At 32.7% G+C, this 21,280-nt stretch overlaps 1 protein-coding gene across 1 annotated transcript in view; it reads left to right on the plus strand.

Moving 5' to 3' along the window:
• The first annotated feature begins 343 nt into the window (after nt 1-343).
• LOC149422994 (neurotrimin-like) overlaps nt 344-21,280 on the plus strand; it is a 95,477-nt gene continuing 74,540 nt past the window's right edge. The window contains exon 1 of the mRNA XM_089633035.1: nt 344-437. Coding sequence (XP_089489161.1) covers nt 356-437 — 82 coding nt within the window. The 5' untranslated portion in view covers nt 344-355. The remainder of the gene's footprint in view (nt 438-21,280) is intronic.

Below are 21,280 nucleotides of genomic sequence, written 5' to 3' on the forward strand. Positions count from 1 at the left end.
CAATCTAGTCGACGCGAGGGTCTCGCGAGGGTTGGACGTGCGGCTACTGTGCTTATCTGATATTGTCACGCGTGATATTTACGTCAAATAAAACAAACTGGACGTCTATACACTTGAAATTTAAAACGGCCAAATTCAATACAAGTGAACTTTTTACCAAAAAAAATTCATTTCTGTCAAAAAGTTTTCCGTGATTTCGATCTTAAACATTTTTTTGTGCAATGTTTGTTTATTTTTTAAATTGTCCGATTACTGTAGTTTTGTCGCTAAAATCCACCATTTATCATTCATTTTAAGTATGATAGTTAAATAATTTGAACAATCATCGTTTTACCGATTTTAAAGAAAAATCAAAATGATTTCGAAAACAAAAACTATTTTTATATTTATGTTTTTCTCAATGAAGATAATTCTGAATGGATTTTGTGAAATTATACGTAAGTACTGCACATTTTAATTATTCAGTTTTTTTTATACATACAATAAAATTACATGACGTTCTCATTCTTAACCAATACATGATTATTTTTTTTAACTTTTGATATTTTAATTTTATTTTTATTATTTTTTACTATTTTTATTTTAGCTGAACAGAGCGCAGAGTAAAATACTGTCTGCTATATAAAGCAAGCATCTAAATAAATTACATGATATTTAATTATAAATAAACAAATAAAATAAAGCTTATTTGACGGCCTCCGAAATGTCATAATCAATGCGCTTAAATCGTTGACTAACTGACTTCAAAATGTTCCGTCTCAATATCTACGTAAGTTTTCCAAAAAATCACCATACTGCTCTCCATAGAAATATCTATCAGAAAGATATTTATAATCGTAAAAAAAATAAACAGATATTTTTAATTTATAAACTTAAAAAAAAACTTTAATGTAACATTATAAAAAAATGTAGGTATGATTTGTAGGCAATAGCTGATTGCATTTATTATTATTTTTTAACGTTGAGACACATAGTAATACAACAAACAATAGTAAATATTGACATACAGATAGGTAGATAATGTGTGTTGACATAGTTGTTTACCTTTATTTGATTAACATTTGACAGTGGTCAAACAAAGTGATTATGACGGTAGCATTTTGGTTTGACATAACATTTAGTCTGATATCTGAGTCAACAACACATGGTTATACTTTGTTTCCAAAAAAATTACACTCGCTTTTTTAACTTCATACAACAAGTCATTCAAAATATAAACACATGTTTTTATATTCTGTGGCGACTTGTCGTCAATATTAACGTGTTTTCCTGTCTAGCCATCTAATATGAACATCGTACATTTAACACATTTATTTTATTATTTTGTGAATCTGATAAAAGAGTTTGAATTTCCGTAGCCAGTGAGATTTAGGCATCTTATGGGAATGTCATTAAAAGGATGAATGCGGGAAAGGGAAAAAGAAGTTGGGAAGATTAAATTTCTAAAAATAGCCCTTTGTAGCAACATTTTTGACAGAGTTTGAAGTTGAGATCATAATAACATGTTTAAATCAACCATATTGTAACTATTAATTTCCCTAAAATAAAATTACCCCTTTAACCTCAACTAGTTAGTAGCAATAACGATACTTGAGAAGTTTATTTAAGTCTCTTAAATTATTTAATAAAAAATCATTGAAGACAATATTAGCGATTTCTAAACGAAAATCTGAAACAGAAAAATCAGAAAAGGATACGGTCACATCTAGGACTCGAACCCAGGACCCTTGTCTTTCCGGGACAGAGCTGTGTCCCAGAAAGACAAGGGTCCTGGGTTCGAGTCCTAGATGTGACCGTATCCTTTTCTGATTTTTCTGTTTCAGATTTTCGTTTAGAAATCGCTAATATTGTCTTCAATGATTAAATATTACAATTTAAGGTTTTACTCAATAAATTTATTCCGAAAAATTAATATTTATTAAAAATTATATAAATGTAAACTCAAAAGTAAACACGCCAAATATGTAAATTTTTGTCCGGCTTATGAAGATGTACCAAGAATCTTACCACTCAGCCACTATCTAAGATATGTTAGATAAAATCTTCGTTTTAAAAAGTTTTACGCTGTGCAAAAACCGTATATCTTTCGGGTTCTTATTTTTTCCTTATTCAATTTTAAGTCCTTACAAGTTTCCTCATATGAAAACGAAAGTGTTTTTTATCTAGGCTAATGTTTTCCTCTCTGAGAAATCCCCGTAGCGAGGAGATATTTAACATATCTTTACACTCTACCGTACAATACCAACAATAAAATCGTAATCATTCACAGAGTTGGTACTGTATCTGTTATAACACACTAGTGTTATATTTTCATAAAATATTATTTTAGTTGATAAACTGCATAAAATTGTGAATATCGTAAAAGTTAATGTGTTAAAATTTATTTGAAATTGTTTAATTATTAATGGAGTGAAGAATGAGATGTATAATTGATATTTTTTTCTTCATTTTACTCTACAATTCTTTTTATTATTAACACCTACATTATGAACTTTTTAAAAGTTCTTTCTTTTTTAAATTGTCTATCCATCCGTCCCGCTGCGGTTCCAGATGATGTATCGAAAGAGACCAGCTGGAGAGGTCAAAGGGTCTCCCGAAACTGGCCTCTCCCAATTTAGCCCGTTGCGCAGCTGGCGGGCAGGTGCTGCCAAGAACTGAACACACCCGATGAACACGGGCACCACTGCTAAGTCACAAATGTAACGAACTACTTGGGATGACCTATGACAGACTAAAATACAGTTTATAAAACAAATAAATGAAATAATTGAAACACAATCCCCTGATTGAAAGTGAATTTCCTGGACAGCTTAATATAGAATAATATATTTTTTCTAGTTCTATAAAACCAAAAATGTTCTTAAACTTGTATATAATTTAGTTTAATCAAACCTAGAATATAATAATAAAAATACACTTATATCACACATATCACACCTCTAATTCTGGGGGATGTTTTAGTTCTGCGAAAGACGGGGAGGAGAAATGGGGGAGGATTTGTTAATTTATAAGAAGAATTTCGGAAAGACATATCAGTAACATATGTATGTAGATATCAGTTTTTCGGGGTGATTTACTTTCAGGCGTGAGTGTCATTTCACACTGCGGAGAGATTTGAAAACCACCACAAAAAGCCAGCTTATGGATATGATTTTAACAATTGGGTATTTCTACAGGGAACCCATCAAATTTCGCAGTATTTCTGGCAACGGAAGTTCTACAAAATAAAATAAAACTAGATAAAACAGGAGAATTAAATATATTGTTATAGTTACAAAACGACACTAAGGACACCGGGCAAGTTTATAAATGGAAATATATTGTTACAAAACGATACTAATTTCCCCAGACAAGTTTGTACATTGGTAAATATAGCTATAAACGATAATGAGCCCCCCGGGCAAGTTAGTAAATTTGGTAGGTATACTTACAAAACTAAAATTATGCAGATTTATTTTTTTCCCATGAAAATTTGATGCACAGGTCATAGACGCATTAAAAAAGAGCTCAAACATTAAATCTTCTACGCCAGCAACGAAGATAGTAAAATCTTTAGCGCAGACCGCAGAGAATACCCACGCTGCCTCACGGTTACTACGCTACTGCCATTAATATATATTTATTTCGGATGGTATTGCAAATTTCATCAACCTTACTTGTTAATCTTCTTGTCAATATATTAATATTCAATAAAATTATATATCTACTCACCTGGATTAATGGAACCCACAATTCAAGTAAATTCAAGGAGAAATCTGGGAGTGTAATAATAATTACGTAAGCCGTTAAGAGAAGATATAGATATAGAGTATTTATTTAACAGTTGTTAGCAAGTAAGAACCAGAGACAAATTCTACAGAATCCGTAGGTATTATTTCGAGCAGAAAACAAATGTGGATTATTTGAAATGTTTCACACCGTTTTCACATATACTCAGTGAAGCAAATAATACTCCCACTCACATAAACACTATAAGACGGATGTTCTCTATTTACTTCCTCTCCCCTTCCTGTTCTTCAATGTTTAATATAAATGTCGTTTAGTTAAATTAGCGGAATATATTAAAGCAGAGCTTTTAAAAATGAAACATTTCATTAATTTCGTTTCTGATAAAATGTATGAAAATATACGGAAATATACTGAAGATAACGTTGGCTTTCAAATAAAGATCGATTTTTCAAGAGGAAATTAATTCAGCTTCTTTCGATTGGACCTTCTTATATTACTATGCGCTATGCAAATATTCTTGGAAATATATAACAATATGACATGTCTTGCAGATGGTATTTTTTACAACTATAACATTAGGTGTTTTGACTCTGGGCAGATTGGCTCGCGATTGATTACCAATGATGTAAAACACTATTTTTGTTTTATAGTCTCAAATGATGCCAATGAACTGTTCTGTAGAATTAAAATAAAATGATTACATTTTTTCATTTAAAAAAATTTACAAGTATGCATTGAATAAATAGAAAAGCCGTAGTTTCAAGTAGAAGGCAAACACTTTGGCCAACGTAAGCTACTGGGTACTGCACTATACGCGTGCGCCCGGTGTGGCAATACATTAAAAATTGTCAATTCATTTAACATATGTATAGGATAGAACGTCAGCATCGGACTTGTAAAGTAACATTTCTGGTTAATCAAGATCGATAAATTTTCACGATTTTTCATTTTAAATATTTTTCTTTTTTTATTATAATTAAACTACTTGCAATAAATTTTGATGCACGGAAAAGCTACCTAAAGAAAATCTTTCAGGAAGGAGATTACCTTTTTCAGTTTCATAGAGAGGTTTATTACCCGGCAATGGCTATAGAATATGACTACAAAAAGAGGAATAACTTGGAACTGAATAAATTTTTACTGAATGTGATCCGCTTCGATTCTCCAGTCCATTATTTAATGTTGTCAAGTCATTTTCTTTTTCGTCTGCCTTTTGCCCTTTATCCTTTAGCCTTTAACCAGAAAGGTCTAAGTCCTTGAAAATCTAAGTCATTTTTAATGTTGCCAGAAAGCCAAATAATATTGGTATTTGCAAATTCCCCCCACTTTCTTCTTTCCTATATTTTTCCCTTCCCACAACCTTCAGCCTAACAACATACCCCAGTTGGGAGCAGTTGAGACTCTTGTGCGGAATTCACATTTTAAAAAATTATAACATATTTTCACTTTTCTTTTTTACTGCCAAAAATGCAGCGTGCTATATTATTCTCTCAGTGAAGTTGATTTTAGAATAATTAGATAGATTTTAATTAACTTATTACAACAAGCACAAATTTATTAATATATTTTGGTTTGATATCAATCCTCAAGAATGCTTTAAATAATTAAAATTATCACCAACGCACGTTTTTTATTTTACTTAAATAAATAAATAAAAATAATAAAAAAAACACCCACAGAAATTCTAAATCCGCCATACACGATATCTGCGATGCGAATACGGTGCTGCACAGTGATTTCCTTAGTATGGAGCGGCAGCATAAAACAATAATTTTTAATATACTTTCTAGCACGTTTTATTACTACACTAGTGCAGACCCGCGAAAAATATCACCTTTTCGGGAATTAATGAATGAAAGAATGAATGCAAATCTGGGAAGCGGAAATCAACGCATTTCTCGACGTCCAATCGAGCTGAAACTCGGCAGATAAACTCGTCGTCGATGCATTTTGTTGGGAATCACAGATACACACGCGTACATACACGCATTTTTCTGAAATTGGATGACATTACAGCAGTTAGTATACGAAATAAATGAAATCGGTTCAGTTGTTATCGCGGTTGATTTTAGTACCTAGGGAGAACAGGAATTGTACATTAAGTTTGTGCTAGAAGCAACTACATTAAATGGAGCATGAAGTCTAGTGTTATATTTATAAAGTATACGATAATTTATCATACCACCAGATCAGGGCTGTCTAAACGTCCTTTAATGATTTTAAATAATATTAAAACATCACAAAATTTGTTCTCTGTGACAATTAGGGTAGTTTAATTAATTGCATTAAATCACTTTAATTTTTATAATCAATCGGAATATATCATTAGTCAAAAATAATTTATGTAACTTATGTTCTATTAAGGTGACCAGAAATAGAAATTATATTCTAAAATGCTTCTGACTGACTGACTTATGTGCAGTTTGAGTGTAGCATTTTTGGACGATTTTTACACAAAACCAAGACATTTATGTGCTTTATTTGTAATTGCCCACATCAATGTGAAATAGTTTAAATATTTAAAAAATATATAATTAGTATGATATGATGAAAGAGTATTTTATTTTTTTAATTTTTTTATAGTGAATACCTCACAAGAGGATGTTGTGAGGCTGAAGGTAAGTGGGGAAGGGAAAGAGGAAGGTAGGGAAGTACCTGGCTATTCAGATCTAGTCACTAAACACGGCTAAAGCCATTTGGAGCAACGTTTCAATTCTGAATGGTGGTCTTACACCAGGGCGATACTGGTAGTATCTTCCACTCTGGAACGTGCCGCAAATATACTATATATTATTTTAATTAATTAATTGTGAAAAAACACAAATTAATCAAATAAAATTTATTTGCGCACGCCGGGTTCGAACCCGCGACCTTCGGAATGGCAGTCCAATGCGTTACCACAGGACTATGCCGGCCGTCGACAAATACAAGCTCGTTGGACAGCAAAGTCAGCAGTATCAACTTCTGTTTTCTCATCTCCTTACGTAGGAGTATATTGTACTTCAGACTGCACCATTGTTTGATGTGTAATATTATTGAGAAACCTTATTGCAAAGTTAGGACATTTGGCTTCTCTCAATGAAGTTGTATTTTCGGAAGGTTTGCTTCCGAACTTCATCAAAAGGTAGCTTAATAGTGAAGCACGATGTTTTAGAGTTGGGCTTTATGTAGTTAGTTAGAAAGGTAATTATTTCAAGGAGGTAAAACTGTTTCCAGGTAGGGTGCAATCGACTTAGTGTGAGTGACAAGAGAAAACATAGTAACTTCTGAATATTATTGCAAATACAATTTTATTGGTGGTCACCCAAATATGAAAAATAGCAAATTCAATTGAAAAACACGGGAAATGGTTAAATACGAAGCATTTGCGGAAGGATTGTGTCCAAAGTTGAATTTTGTGGAGCTGTTAGATGCTAAACAATAAACAATATTAATTGTGTTTACAATTTTACTATGTAAAACCCGATATAGGGAACGTTTTTAGGGTAAATTAAGTGAGGAGGGGAAAGAAATCAAGAAAAAGTTGGTTCAATTAATGGTTTTCTATTATATATTCAATAATTCTATTATAAAATCTCAAAATAATTTCTGCTGTGTAATTATTATTACACGCAACAGCTGTTTCACCTTCTGAGGGCATTATCAAACTGTAGTGAAGCCACTTGCAGACGATACATTTATTTTTTTATTATTAAGTACATATTTTATTTTTATTACTTACGTCATTATTGTTTTCCGATTAAATTTCGGAAATCAATAATGACGTCAAAATAAGTTTCCCCCAATTATTGCATTGTTTACATTTGAATAAAGGTCGTTAAAGTAAGGTGTTTCTAAATTAATAATTTGGGTAAATCGTGAGTTACATGCAATACATCTATTTTTATCCACATTATCATTTTTACATTCTATAATAATTGAAATCGGTTTGAACATATCTGGGAGTGACCAGAAAATTATATATTTTTGTTAATTTATTAAATAAACCATTTATTAAATAAACCTATTATTAAATAAACTATTTATTAAATAAATGAATTAAATTAACCGTTTATTAAATAAACCATTTACTAGGTAAAAACATTATTAATAAAACCATTTATTAAATAAACCGTGTATTAAATAAACCATGTATTAAATAAACCTCCTATTAAATAAACCATTTACTAAACAAACCATTTATTAAATTAACAATTTTTTAAATTTATATTTTTTTAAATAAACCATTTATCAAATAAATCATATTACAATAAACCACTTATTAAATAACCATTCTAAATTAATTTTACAACCAAAAATCTTTTCTGGATCAACGCATAGGCACCTTTTATTTTCTTTATAAGAATCTTGGTCATAGAAATTTTTCAACATTTACATGTTCCTTAGTACAAAATCAATACCTATCAATAGAGTAAAATAACTGACTAACTAACCATCACGCCATTCCCCCGCAGGGGTAGGTAGAGAGGACAAACCGCCAAACAATCTTTGCACACACTCCTTGCCTCTTTCATACATACGATTTGGGAGGCGGGTTTGGGTTCCGTCGCCCGGGGAACCATTTATTGGATAACAAAGTCCTCTGCCATAGGTAACCTAAGGTGGTTCGCAACGTTTGGTGATTTATCAGGGGCGCCCGTGTTCTAACTGGTGTTATTAATTTAACAAGCTTTATGTTTTATTTACTAACCCTTTTTGTTGTTTTGTTTTTAATTTACTGTTGTTAAGTTTAATTATATATATTTTTAATTTAATTTATAATCTTATTGTAAGAATTCATTCGGGCGTCAATAAGGTAATAAATAAATATATTCTCCTTAAACTCCCTTCTTCGTTCATTCGCACCACATATCCAAACTATCTAAGCGTTCTGTTCTTAATCTAACTCATTACGCTTACACCACCCTTGCAATCATGGATTATTTTATCACACATATGCCTCAGAGATCCCTTTCTACAGCATCTGTCAGCTTTTGTCCTTCCTCTGCCAGTTCCATGCTTAACTGCCATACATCAGGGTAGATACGAGAACTTAATTGTGGATTGCTAGTTTCGCTACTTTGGACATTTTTTGTAGCGCCGCGGAGGACTTAACCATTAATGGAGTTTCCTGCATTTACCCTTTTTTCAATATCTCTATCAGCCTTCCCATCTCTTCTAAACATACTTCCCAAATACACAAACTCATCCACCTGCTTCAAGTATTCATCATTCACAATTATATTGCATACTGTTTTCGAACTCTCTCTCTCTCAAACACCACGACTTTAGACTTACTTACATCCATCAATGACTCATTCTTCAGAGATACTTTGTTCATCCTAGATAAGAGAAACTGTAGATCTTTCATATTTTTAGAAATCAGTACAGCATTATTCGCATACAAATAGCAGGTTGCCTTCTCTGATGCATAGACGCAATGTAGGCATGCTGTGTCTGTTCTACAGGTATTTCAATGGAGCCTGCTCCAAGGAGCTAGCAGCATTGATTCCTGATGCACCGGTGCACGTGCGCGAAACTCGACGGACACGAACTGAACACCCGTTCACGGTTGACGTTGGCTTCATGAGAACGGGCCGTTTTTACGACTCGTTTTTGTGTAAGTCGGCTCGTATGTGGAACGAGCTACCGGCATCTGTTTTTCCTCCCTCCTATAATCCGAGCCTCTTCAAGGCCCGCATTAAAAAATCCCTTCCTACAGCCCCTACCTTACTCCGCCTCACAACGCCGCCCAACCGGGTGGTGACATAGTTCCCCTGTCTGTGCACTGCACAGGCAGGGACACTCTTGTGAGGTGTCACATAAAAAAAAGGTTACTTTAAGATTACTCAATTTCGCGCCCACTTCTTTCAATTCTTGTATACAATTATCCATGGATAGATTGAATAACCACGGTGTTAAACCACCCCCTAAAACCACCGTTCACCCTAATACATGCAACGTTTCCCTCGTATAGAGATACAATCGTCTGTATTAGATTCATATTAACTCCATAATTGGGCAACACCTTCCATAACTAAAATGATTTTTGATTGTAATAAACTTAAGGTTTTTTGTTAGCAACTTTGTTCAGCATGTTAATATAACTAGTGAAACAAATCATTATATTATAATTCACAATGGTCAAATGAAAATAATTCAAGAATAATCGAGAATTTTTCTTCTAAGAAATATGTAATGAAAAGATAAATCGTAGTATTCTATTCGTTATAAGTCACGTATAAAAATAGCGTTCTATCAAATAACAGTATTTGAACAGGAAACAAAACTATTTTTAACAATCCCAAAAATATATTACAAAACTACTTGTGTCATTGGCGTTCCGTTACATCTAGTGGGTACATATTATATTGATTTTTTTGGACTAACCAAGAACTTTATTAAATGTGATATCTTATCGAAAGCGGACAGGAAGAAAGCCCCTACAGGGCAACTATATCGTCAATCAGTTGGGCATCGTTGCAAGGCGGGTTAAGGTAAGGGTTTTAGAAAGGGATTTATTAATGCGAGTCTTGAAAAATCTTGGATGGCTCCTGAAGGAGGAAAAACTGATTCCGGTAGCTCTTTCCACATACGAATAGACTTACACAAAAATGAATCGAAGAATCGACCCGTTCTCATGAGTTCAACATCAACTATGTACGGATGTTTCACTCTTTTCCGTCAAATTTTAGTTTTCGTACGTGCACCGGTGAACACGGAATCAATGCCGCAAGGTCTTTCGAACATGCTACTTTAAAATACCTGTAGAACAGACTCGGCATGCGTACATTGCGTCTTCGAATTAGAAATGGCAGTTGGTCTAACAAAAGATTGACAGACATAACCGTCCTCCTTTGCACAAAATAAAGTAAATTTATCAAGTATTTTTGGGCTCCAACTCCAATATTCAAATGTTGAACGAACTATACGATTAGCAGGTGGTTACTAATGAAGAATCTTTAGCCGTTTGCAAGACGCCCAGTTTCTTGGAAACCAGATTTACTCGGGCTTCTAAGGAACAAAATTATATGTTTGCAGCTACAAAATGTTCCAAACAGTTACTGACTTTCTTCGATTTTGGCTTTTTATTACTTAGATCTTTATTTGAATGTTAGATTTTGTAACACTTAACAAGATTTTAGCCACTAGTGTAATCGCAGTATAATAAATAAATAAAATTATCTTTCTATAAACATCGAAAAGTAATGCAGCTTCAGTTCTCAGCAAGTCATCTCACTCTACGGTTGGCTCGGTTTAAATAATTGATCACATCTTAAACGAATGAGACAATAAACTTCCACATTTATGGCGCAGGTTTTGCCTTGTGGCTTCCATTTCACGACTCCAGACGATCTCATCTTATATACAATATTGAAATGTGAAGTTCTGCCCATTAACAACGTCCGCTTGTCAATATATAAATGACGGGTGCGAGAGCTTGGACCATTTGTCTTGTCTTCGACGTGGGAAAATAATAAATAATATATCTGACGAAATAAAACGACGGCGTGTTCTGCCTCTCCACCATTATAACACGAATATAAGATGAGGCGTTCATAAACTTAAATGTGAGACGCCACTATAAATTACGTCTCGAAATCATGAAAAAAATATCATAACTAATTTAATTTAGGGTAAAACATGTGAAAGATTTAAAGTTTATTTCTCTGATTATGATTTTCGTACTAAAAATATGTTTGTTAATTTTTGCATTCACAAATAGTGATTTCAAAAATGATCTAAAACCGCACATTCCGAAACGGTTCCAACCGGCTACAACGTCATTATGACATAGAAAATGCGAATGTCCGGTAAGACGGGTGTCACCAATGTTTCCCGGGGTGCAGTCAACGCCGCAGAATTCACAAATAAAATTCACATTTTAATCGTTTTTGAGAATTTATTTGTCAATTAAAAAATACCTTCACTAACGTAATTTTTTTCGAGAGTAAAATATAACAGATATTATGTAACTTATTGTAACTGCGTCATTTTACATTTACAGATTGACGCTTTATATCAGAGTATCTTTCATTTGTACTAGTATAGGTACAAATAATTTTATAAACAAGGTATTGCTGCTTGCGTAATGTAGTACTAAAAGCGAAGAAAAATTGTGATATTTTATTATTATTTTAAATCATTAATGTGAAGTTAGACAACCCAGATCCGGTGAGTATGATTAATTATCGCGAACTCGATAAGTACAACACGAGACGACATGCTCCACTATATGTAGGTTTTTCTCGCACTAATTTTGTGTACAATTCTTCTTCAAAGAGGTTGATTCGTCTGGCTGGGGAATAATTTTGCTTTGTTGATGTAGGTAATAATAATTGTTGGTAACAAAGCTAATAAACAAAGATGCAATAATAATATTTGCCATGCAACAATTCTTAACCGGTTGGTGAAGGTTCTAACGTTTCTTATTTTTTTGTGGATCTACGAGTATTTACGTAAAAGCCGAATGGGCGTTGTATAAAAAAAATAAATTAAAACATTCGCAAGTGAGTCGTGAGATTTCGGGTTAGCGGGGAAGCAAGACAGTGGTCAGGAAAATTAATAAAGCAAATCTTTTTTGATGTTATATTTTTATCTTCTGAGATTACTTTTAGTGAAATGTGACTAATAATAAATAATAAATAATGTAGTCGCATTCAAATTTCCATCTTACGAGACTGCCCCATTTCATGATTTTTTTTTTTAAATATATGATTTTCGCATGTGAAAACAACGACGCAGTCAAATTTTAATATAAAATAGAAATCCAACCATAAAATAATTTTTCAGCTCGTAGTGCAGTGGTTCTAAAACTATGTTACGAGTTCTATCAAAGAACATCCCATCGAAGAAATTAGGTGATTAGGTGAGTTGTACTGTAGTACACAGACATTATTACTGAAATTAATTAACGATGAAAAACTTGTGTTGCGAGACCTTCCTGTCTGCTTATGTAGGCTCATTTTGTCTCTCCCTGGATGTCACAGGTTTTTATAAACGTTTATGTTAGACTTTATATTATATTGACTCAGAGAATAGTGACCTATTTCGAAATTGACGACAGCCACAATACTTTAAATACTATTTTAAAGTCACCGATGTCGTTTCTCACGGCACGGCACATGAAAACGATTAAAACCGAAAAATAAACGAAATTTCTTCCCGTCGAAGATGCTTAATAATAATGATTATAATAATGGCTTTGTTGGGTCAGAAAAGGTATGTGGCTTTATTAACTTTCTGTTATAATCACGAAACGGTACCTATACACTGTTATCATGCACCACATCGTAATCAAAAAATAATACCGACTTAGAAGGAAAATGTTTCCCGGGGGTTCAATACGTTCCCCCAAATGCTATTATTCCTCGCCCTACTACTACTTATTCCCCTTCTATCTTGAATGATAAGTTATTTCCCTCACATTTGATAAATTCTTTCATGACCGGTGTTATTGCTCGATGTAATAATTTATGATGTAAGCCCTGGGGTGGTTTTAGCCGTCCATTAGTAGGTTGTACCGAACTCGGTGCATTTGGCTTCACCCGAAAGGAAACAAAGTTATTTCGTGGAATTGATTCTGTACGTTTCCTTTATGGGGGACTGTTAATCACAAATATATTTTTATATAGACAAAGCGACGCTACAAAGAATAACATGTTGCTAGTACATATAGCCACATTTTGACAAATAAATGTTGAGAAATCGGACGTTACAATCATTTTAATTGGTTTAAAAGGGAACACAAAGCTGGTCAAAAAGTAAAAAGTTATTACTTTACAAATACACTACGGTTCAGGTACATATTTTTCACCTTATTTATTCACCGTGTTGCTGTTGCGATATAATAAAATCGGTTGTTTCGATATATTTCTTCGGATACATTAGTAGTGATGACAGAAATATGTGCTAGAAACCTTCCGAAAGGAGATGATTCTGGATGTTATTCTGAAGTAATTTATAGATATTGATTTTTGGTAATGCTTTGAAAGCGACATAAATGCTTGCTAAGGCGATTTTTTGTTTGTTTTGAAATGCAAGTATCAAAGAAAGTATTTCATATATTGGATTTTAAATAAAAGCAAACGACGAAAAACTGTATAAAAAAGATGCCTGCGAAACGAGTAGTTTCATAGCATTTTATTACAGAACTAGAAGTTTGTTTTTAGAGCATATCACAAACCATTAGAATCCCGCAGGTTTTATAAAATGTTTCATATGAATTGGAAAATATCCCTTACCAACCCATGTACTATAAATATAGCATGATTAAATTACACATTCATTTTAGGAAGACATGGCTTCTGGCCTTCTGATAAATACAGTTTATTTACTGTGCCCGTAGTTGAGTTAAACAGAATTTGTAAACTAAAAAGGATTCATTTAATTAAATCATCAATCAAATACATGGCTTTGTTAATAATTTTGATTACTAAGCGAGATGGTTTTCAGCAACTACTAAACAGTATTTAGCGGTATCAATTTCTAATTAGAATAATTAAAGGTACCGGGAGTACTCGGTGAAGAGATGATTGAGATTGATTGGGGCACTTGAGAATAATTGTTTGGTAATTATATAATTCAGTAAGTAATCTTATCTCCGCGATACTGTTTATTGTTAGATTACAATCAATACTGATAAAACAATGATACTAATAAGTTATCACCCTTACAGACAACAATTTAGTATGTGTATATGCAGGGCCAACCGGTGCACGGCGCTAGAAAGAACCTCAATGGCGCTGTGTTAGGTTCTCCGATTGCACCTGCACAGGTCCTGCCCTGTGTATATGTAACGTTTATAATAGCTAAGAGATATTGTTAATAAGTAGTTTACTGGCGAAAAAATCTTTCATTTTCGAACTTATGACTGACAATTATGTACCTAATGCAAATTTATTGTTAGGTTTGTTATACTGAGTGTCCTGGGGTGAATTGCACTAAAATTGGTAGATGATTCTACATGATGGTAGGAGTAAAAAAGATACATTATTTTTTCCGAAATTTCTACTTATTTTCTCCATACAAAAAGACATGCCTACTAAAAATGCATAGCTTGAGGACAAACTTACCCGATAAATTCGCTGTGAGCTTGCCTAAAACGAGGTGCCAACATTATGATCGGCCCGTATCCATTGAAACCGCAAGTAGTCTAGTGTTTTTGAGGTTTTTAAATATGCTACTGTTCGTATGTTTTAAACCAAATTCAAAAGAGAATTGTAATGAAATTAAAAAAATGTAGTAACATTTTGAACGATGAAATTATTTTACTATTAATCAATTACTAATGCCATTGCTTTTGACTAATTTATTGAATTTTCAAAATGTTAATTTTCTATGTGTATTTACATCATGTAGCCCGTAAACTTAATGAATATCTACCCATTCTTCGTGAGTGAAGCCAGACATTGTCACAATAATTAAAATTACTCAAAGATAAACACAATGTTATAATATTAGTTTTAGAGAACAAATGCACGGAATAAAGATGCTCTTCAAAGTAAGTCTTAATAAATGCAAACTAAGATAAAGACACATACACAGTAACATGTATTTTTAAGGAACTAGAAACGGTTAGTGTTAAATAGAAATGTGTTACAAATCGGTTAAAATTCAGAATGCGGAGGCTTAAAGCATGAGGCCGGCCAACCAGAGAGGCAGTCATGTAAGTTCAGAATGCAGGAGCTTAAAGCAACGCGGCCGGCCGACCAGAGAGGCAGTCGTGTATGTTCAGAATGCGGGAGCTTAAAGCAACGCGGCCGGCCGACCAGAGAGGCAGTCGTGTATGTTCAAAATGCGGGAGCTTAAAGCAACGCGGCCGGCCGACCAGAGAGGCAGTCGTGTATGTTCAGAATGCGGGAGCTTAAAGCAACGCGGCCGGCCGACCAGAGAGGCAGTCGTGTATGTTCAGAATGCGGGAGCTTAAAGCAACGCGGCCGGCCGACCAGAGAGGCAGTCGTGTATGTTCAGAATGCGGGAGCTTAAAGCAACGCGGCTGGCCAACCAATGAGGAAGTTCTGTGAAATGTAATAATTTAATAATAATTTGTATGGCTATTTTCTAATTTTTGCTTATATTGGTTATCTGTTTTCTTTTTTTAGATTTTCATAAAATCCTTGTCTTACTCGTATAAACATTGGTTTATCATTAGAAATAATAATATTTGTCTTATCAAAATATTTCACCAATAAATGTAGATATAATATGTCTCAAAGCCTTTCCTCCAAAAATGAAGTTGGTTGTTTTCAGATGGAAAAATGTATCAAGCCATAATTGTTGAATGAGAAATACTAGTACATGTTGTATTATTTAGCGGGTTTGGAATAAGCCCACTTAGCTTAACAGTTAATTGTAGTATGGCTATTTCAGGCTAATCATTATTTCTTATAATTATTTGTCTTATTATTTTTCACGTCTTATTATTTATCACGTTCCTTATTCCACTGCCTGAGAGCTAGGAAACGATACACAGATCTTTGTGATGATAATACATAATGTTCTCCTATATATTAAAAAAGGTCAAGCGTTGTCCCTGTTTTTCAATGGACGTACCCTTCAAATTCTACATTTCCATATCAAGACCATTATATTAAGCTCTCCCTAGTGCATCATTATTTTGATCAATTCGTGAGAAAGAATAATAACGTAATACGAAAAGTATACATAACTTATTTAAACACCATTATTATACGAGTATAAGCAAATTGTCGAAACTGTAGGACACGCTAAAAGGATGAAGATTAAGCTGGTACGATGGCTTAATCTGCAAAGCAGCCAACCTCCTATGGTCGGAAAAACTGATTTGAGGCAATTTTTTTCAGCTTTAATTTTTCAATCAAAAATCACAAAAAATGAAAACTTGAAATCACCCGCACACATATCAGCCAACTCCAAGTAGTAACAAACTATTTTACCAACGCGGTCAACTCCCGCCATTCAGGATATTTTGTATTGTGAACTGTTGTTGTTTGGGCGTGTGTTTTGGGTATCGCCGCCCTAGGATCCATTTATTGGATAACTAACACATCTGCCATAGGTCACCTGAAGTGATTCGCTACGTTTGGTGACTTAGTGGGGGTGCCCAGGTTCATCGGGTGAGTTGTGTTCAGGATGCGCTTGCCCACCAGTTGCGTTGGAGAGGCTGGTTTGGAAAGAGCTTCTGACCTGTCCATCTGGTCTCTCGGTCCATCACCTTGCGCCGCAGTGGGAGGGATATATTCATCTGTCCGTCACTCCTGTACATATTTATTCCTAGATTCCTACCAAATTTGCTCAAAAAACACCCACAGCATCTCAAAATATGACATAGGGTTTGTGTGGAGTTTATGTTAAAAACACCCATTTTTCTTGTTTATAAAATAATTTTTATTCAAAGCTTTCACCATTGATATGAATTTTAATTAATGCCAAACAAGTCAATTATACTTTTTAATATATATTTTGTTTATAAACATTTAGCCTAACCTTACGAGTATTATCACATTTAAGGTAACCAAGAGAGTTGGCCGATTTGTAAAAATGAAATAGTGAACTTTCATCTGGAGTAAACTGTTTTGTTCTGATAATAATTATTGAAATTAAATCCAAAGTTAATGTTTTATTACAATAATTGGTAGTATTTTAGTTATTTTATTTATGCCAACATCTTACTTGATTTATTTCCATAACTGTGGTACATTTTTTTAAGGATGTCATTTATCGGGGAAAATGGTAATGGTGGTGGAAAAATGCAGAATGAATGCATCAATCCAGAAATTAACGTAAGTTCAATTTAAAAAATGACTTTCATATTTTAAATGATTGTCTGATGTCAAAGGGAACATATTATTGTCCCGTACGAAACGCCTGTAATAGAGTATCCAGGCAAATTCTTATTTCATTTATCTAACGAATTTGATAATAACTCTACATTGATAAAGTATCATATTATAAGCGACAAAAACGATTCTAACGTATTCCTAGTTTCATACTCTGAGCATTCAGATTCCGAATAAGATGGCGATAAAGGAGAGATAAAAAGTTAATCGACGGAAAAGGTTCCAGGTTGATAGATGTACATATATCTATCAACCGGCACAGGATCAGAAAAAATATTCTAATTAAATTCCTATATATAGTAAAATGTGGAGCATGTGATGAACTAAGAAAGAGGTGTCAGGAGAATGTATGACATGGAAGTGAATGGCAGAAGAAGTCGAGGATGCCCTAGGAGGATATGGCAAGATCAAGTAAAATAAATACTTAGAAAAAATAAGCTTTTTAATTTCAAAATATTATTTTTTCCACATTAAAAATCTACCAAGTTTTTTGGTACGAATACATAGAATTCACATCCTCAATACTGTATTCCAAGCCATTCACAACCCCTAGCAACGCCGGGTACCCGTCAGCTCGTTAATAATAATTGAACGTTAGGTACATTCATAATATATAATTAAATAGTATGTAGGCAGAAGAGTATTTAAGTGATTAGAATATACCAATCAGATAAGAAATCACGTTGTTTGTTTTAAAATTTCTGTTAACTATGTGAGTAAACGGCTGATTAATATTTATTGAGAGATTGACTTATCGTTTTCATCTCAATTAAATAGTTGTTAATAAATCAAATACAAACTATTGATTTTTTGATCTAACTATGATTTTTTTGTCATTATTTATTTGGGAAAAAATTATAACGTAAATCAAATAATTTCATAACAAATCCAAAAAAACCTAATCTAACCTAATCTCGATACAGGTTTAGTCCTAGTGAGGTTGATTTTTATGAGTAAAAAACGTGATTTATGTAGAGTGAGAACTGAGAAGCAATAAATAAAATAAAATGCCGAAAACTCTAATATTGTTAGAGTGTTAAAGTAGGTAAGTTTTATATATATTTTAGTTTATAGTTACAAATTGAGGTACGAAGAAAATTGGTGCTCCGAATTATGCTAAGCCCTATGAACCCGCCTTTTACTCAATTTACTTCCTACTTCTTCATTTCTAAATATCCAAGAAGTCATAAAATATTTCAAAAATTAGAATCCAAAACATCATTTTTAGTGCTATTCCGCAGTACCGGAATACAATATAATGTATTAGTATCATTATATTTTGTACTATCTATGTAATATGCAAATTTAGCTCTATGTTGTTTTTCCAATAGGTTTCATTTGACGGATTATACTACATTTCAGAAACTTTTCACATTCCAAGACATCTGTAAATAAATTCCTAGTAGTTGTTAAGTCAGTTTTAAAATACTCTCTGGCCATTTAAAAACATTAATTATAAGAGACTTTAAAAAGGGTTTTTGTTAAATCATCAAGAGATATTATTATATAGATATATAGAGTACCCATAATATGAAAAGGGATTTTTTTATAACTTCCGAGTACTCGATTTCATGCAAGTATAATTTATTATCAAGTGCTTACGAACATTTTTTACATGTATTCCGTTTCATGGAAGGAGCGAATACCTCATTATACGTTGGTTGAAGCTTAAAATCAGCAAATCTTGATTCAATGGACGTTCAAGAGGTCTTGTTTGCAAAGTTGTACTGAGTTTCAAGAACCGTTTTCATTTATTTCATCTCTCTGCCTACAAAAAGGTCGGAAACGTTTTCACATTTAATTTTACGTATTTAAGAAGTTTAAGAGCCTTGTGTATGTTGATAAGCTAAAAATCTCGAAAAATGTGAATACCGTTTTTTGTTTGAAGGGATTTCCTTGTAAAGGTTCCTACAAAGTTTTTAGTTAGGTACTTATCTACTTGTTGGTAGCAATTTGAATTACGTCATAATAAATAGAAAATTGACTGGGATCACCTAAAATGCTTTCGCTTTTTTAGTGAATTTCCTTCGTCTGCGTATTTAAAGAAGTTTTTATTCATAATGGACGGTTTTATAATCACTTCATTCAATAACTAGGCGTATTCTAAATGTACTTGCCAAATCAACTGAGTTAGATACATTGATTTAAATTGCATTAAACGTTATTTTTCACTAATGTTGTTACACGTATTCAGTGAATATACGAGTAGATATATACTTCGACTTACAACGTATAAATTGTTTTCATTAAAAAATCACCTTTAATATTATTGTAATAAAATGTTATATTTTTGTTTTTAACTAAAGATAACATTAATAATTGCTGGTGATTGTATTGACGTAACGAGCTGAAATATTCAAAACCTAAGTCAAAAAACTATGATTTTTTCATTATGAGATCTTCCACAATTTTTTTTGTTTTAAAGCAAAAATTGTTTACTTCCAAGTAGAAATTTATCTAGAAATATATTCAGGCGATGCATTACGTCGTGTAATATTTTAAATTGAGCCGCTATCAATAATAAACCTTACGTAGATGGCGATAAGGTTTAAATTCCCGCTTAACACCATCCGCCTGTTTTGATTTACGCAAGAAAAACACATGGCCAAAACGTGCCTTTTATTTTATTTTGTGGATTTTTAGGCATAAATATTAAATTTTTTTTGATCATTTTATAAATAACTTAATTTGCCACATTATACAATAAAATCATAACCGAAAATGGGTTCGTAAGTAGGAGATTTTGAACTTTAAAGCAGTTTTCATAGGCCTTATACATTATTTTTTTCTGGGCTTATAAAAAAATGTATCTAAAAAATACTCGATTTTTTCAAAGGCCAAGAAGTATTCTACTCGCAGTATTTAATCAAAGCATCTGAAATATTTCTAGGCAACCAAATTTTCAAACCAAAAACACATGATTTTGCATTACTACGTATGGCATCGCCTTAAGTATTTAGGTAACGACAACAACTAAGAAAATATTAGGTCATTAATCCTATGAAACAATTTTTTTAAATTACTGAAAAAAATTACAAATTGTAATATTTAATCATTGAATAAATATTAGCGATTCACAAACGAAAATTTTTAACAGAAAAAAAAAAATACGTTCGCATCTAGAAATTGAACCCAGGACCTTATTAGCTTTACCACTGAGCTAATTCGACCCTATTTCCTTTGGTCATATTTAATTGTGTCATACACGTGTAACAACGTTTCTTTACGTTATGATACAATAATACTTATTAACTCTAGATTATATATACATAGATATTGTACTGAAATTTCAGGCGACTAATTATTGCTTATAATAATTTGTTATTCTTTGTGCTATGCATAAAACCTTGTTTTATAAACGGTGACCGGATAAATCATCACAATGATAATTCATCACATCTTTAAAAAGTTATATAAAGTCATGGAAAGTGATGAAACAAATTTTGAAAAAAAATTAACTGGGTTAAGTAGGAGAGGTTAGGTTAAAAAAAAAATTTCATCGTTTCTAATGACGTTATATCACTTCTTAAAAGTGTGTTGAATTGTCACTGTATTGAGTTATCATGGAACCCTTATAAACATTAGTTTATCATTAAAAAAATAATAAAAACAACAAGACAGTAAAAAATAAGCAATTTTGCAGATTTTCAAGAGTTTTTGTAGTGGAATTTGCATTGAAAAGCACATCGAAGAATTAATGTTGGATGTGCACACTTGATACGAGAATTTTTTTAAATGTTCTGTACCCTGTA

Source organism: Hesperophylax consimilis, chromosome 6 (genome assembly GCF_061612785.1).
Source record: "Hesperophylax consimilis isolate HC1 chromosome 6, BYU_Hcon_1.0, whole genome shotgun sequence".
In the NCBI taxonomy this organism is placed as follows: Eukaryota; Metazoa; Arthropoda; class Insecta; order Trichoptera; family Limnephilidae; genus Hesperophylax; species Hesperophylax consimilis.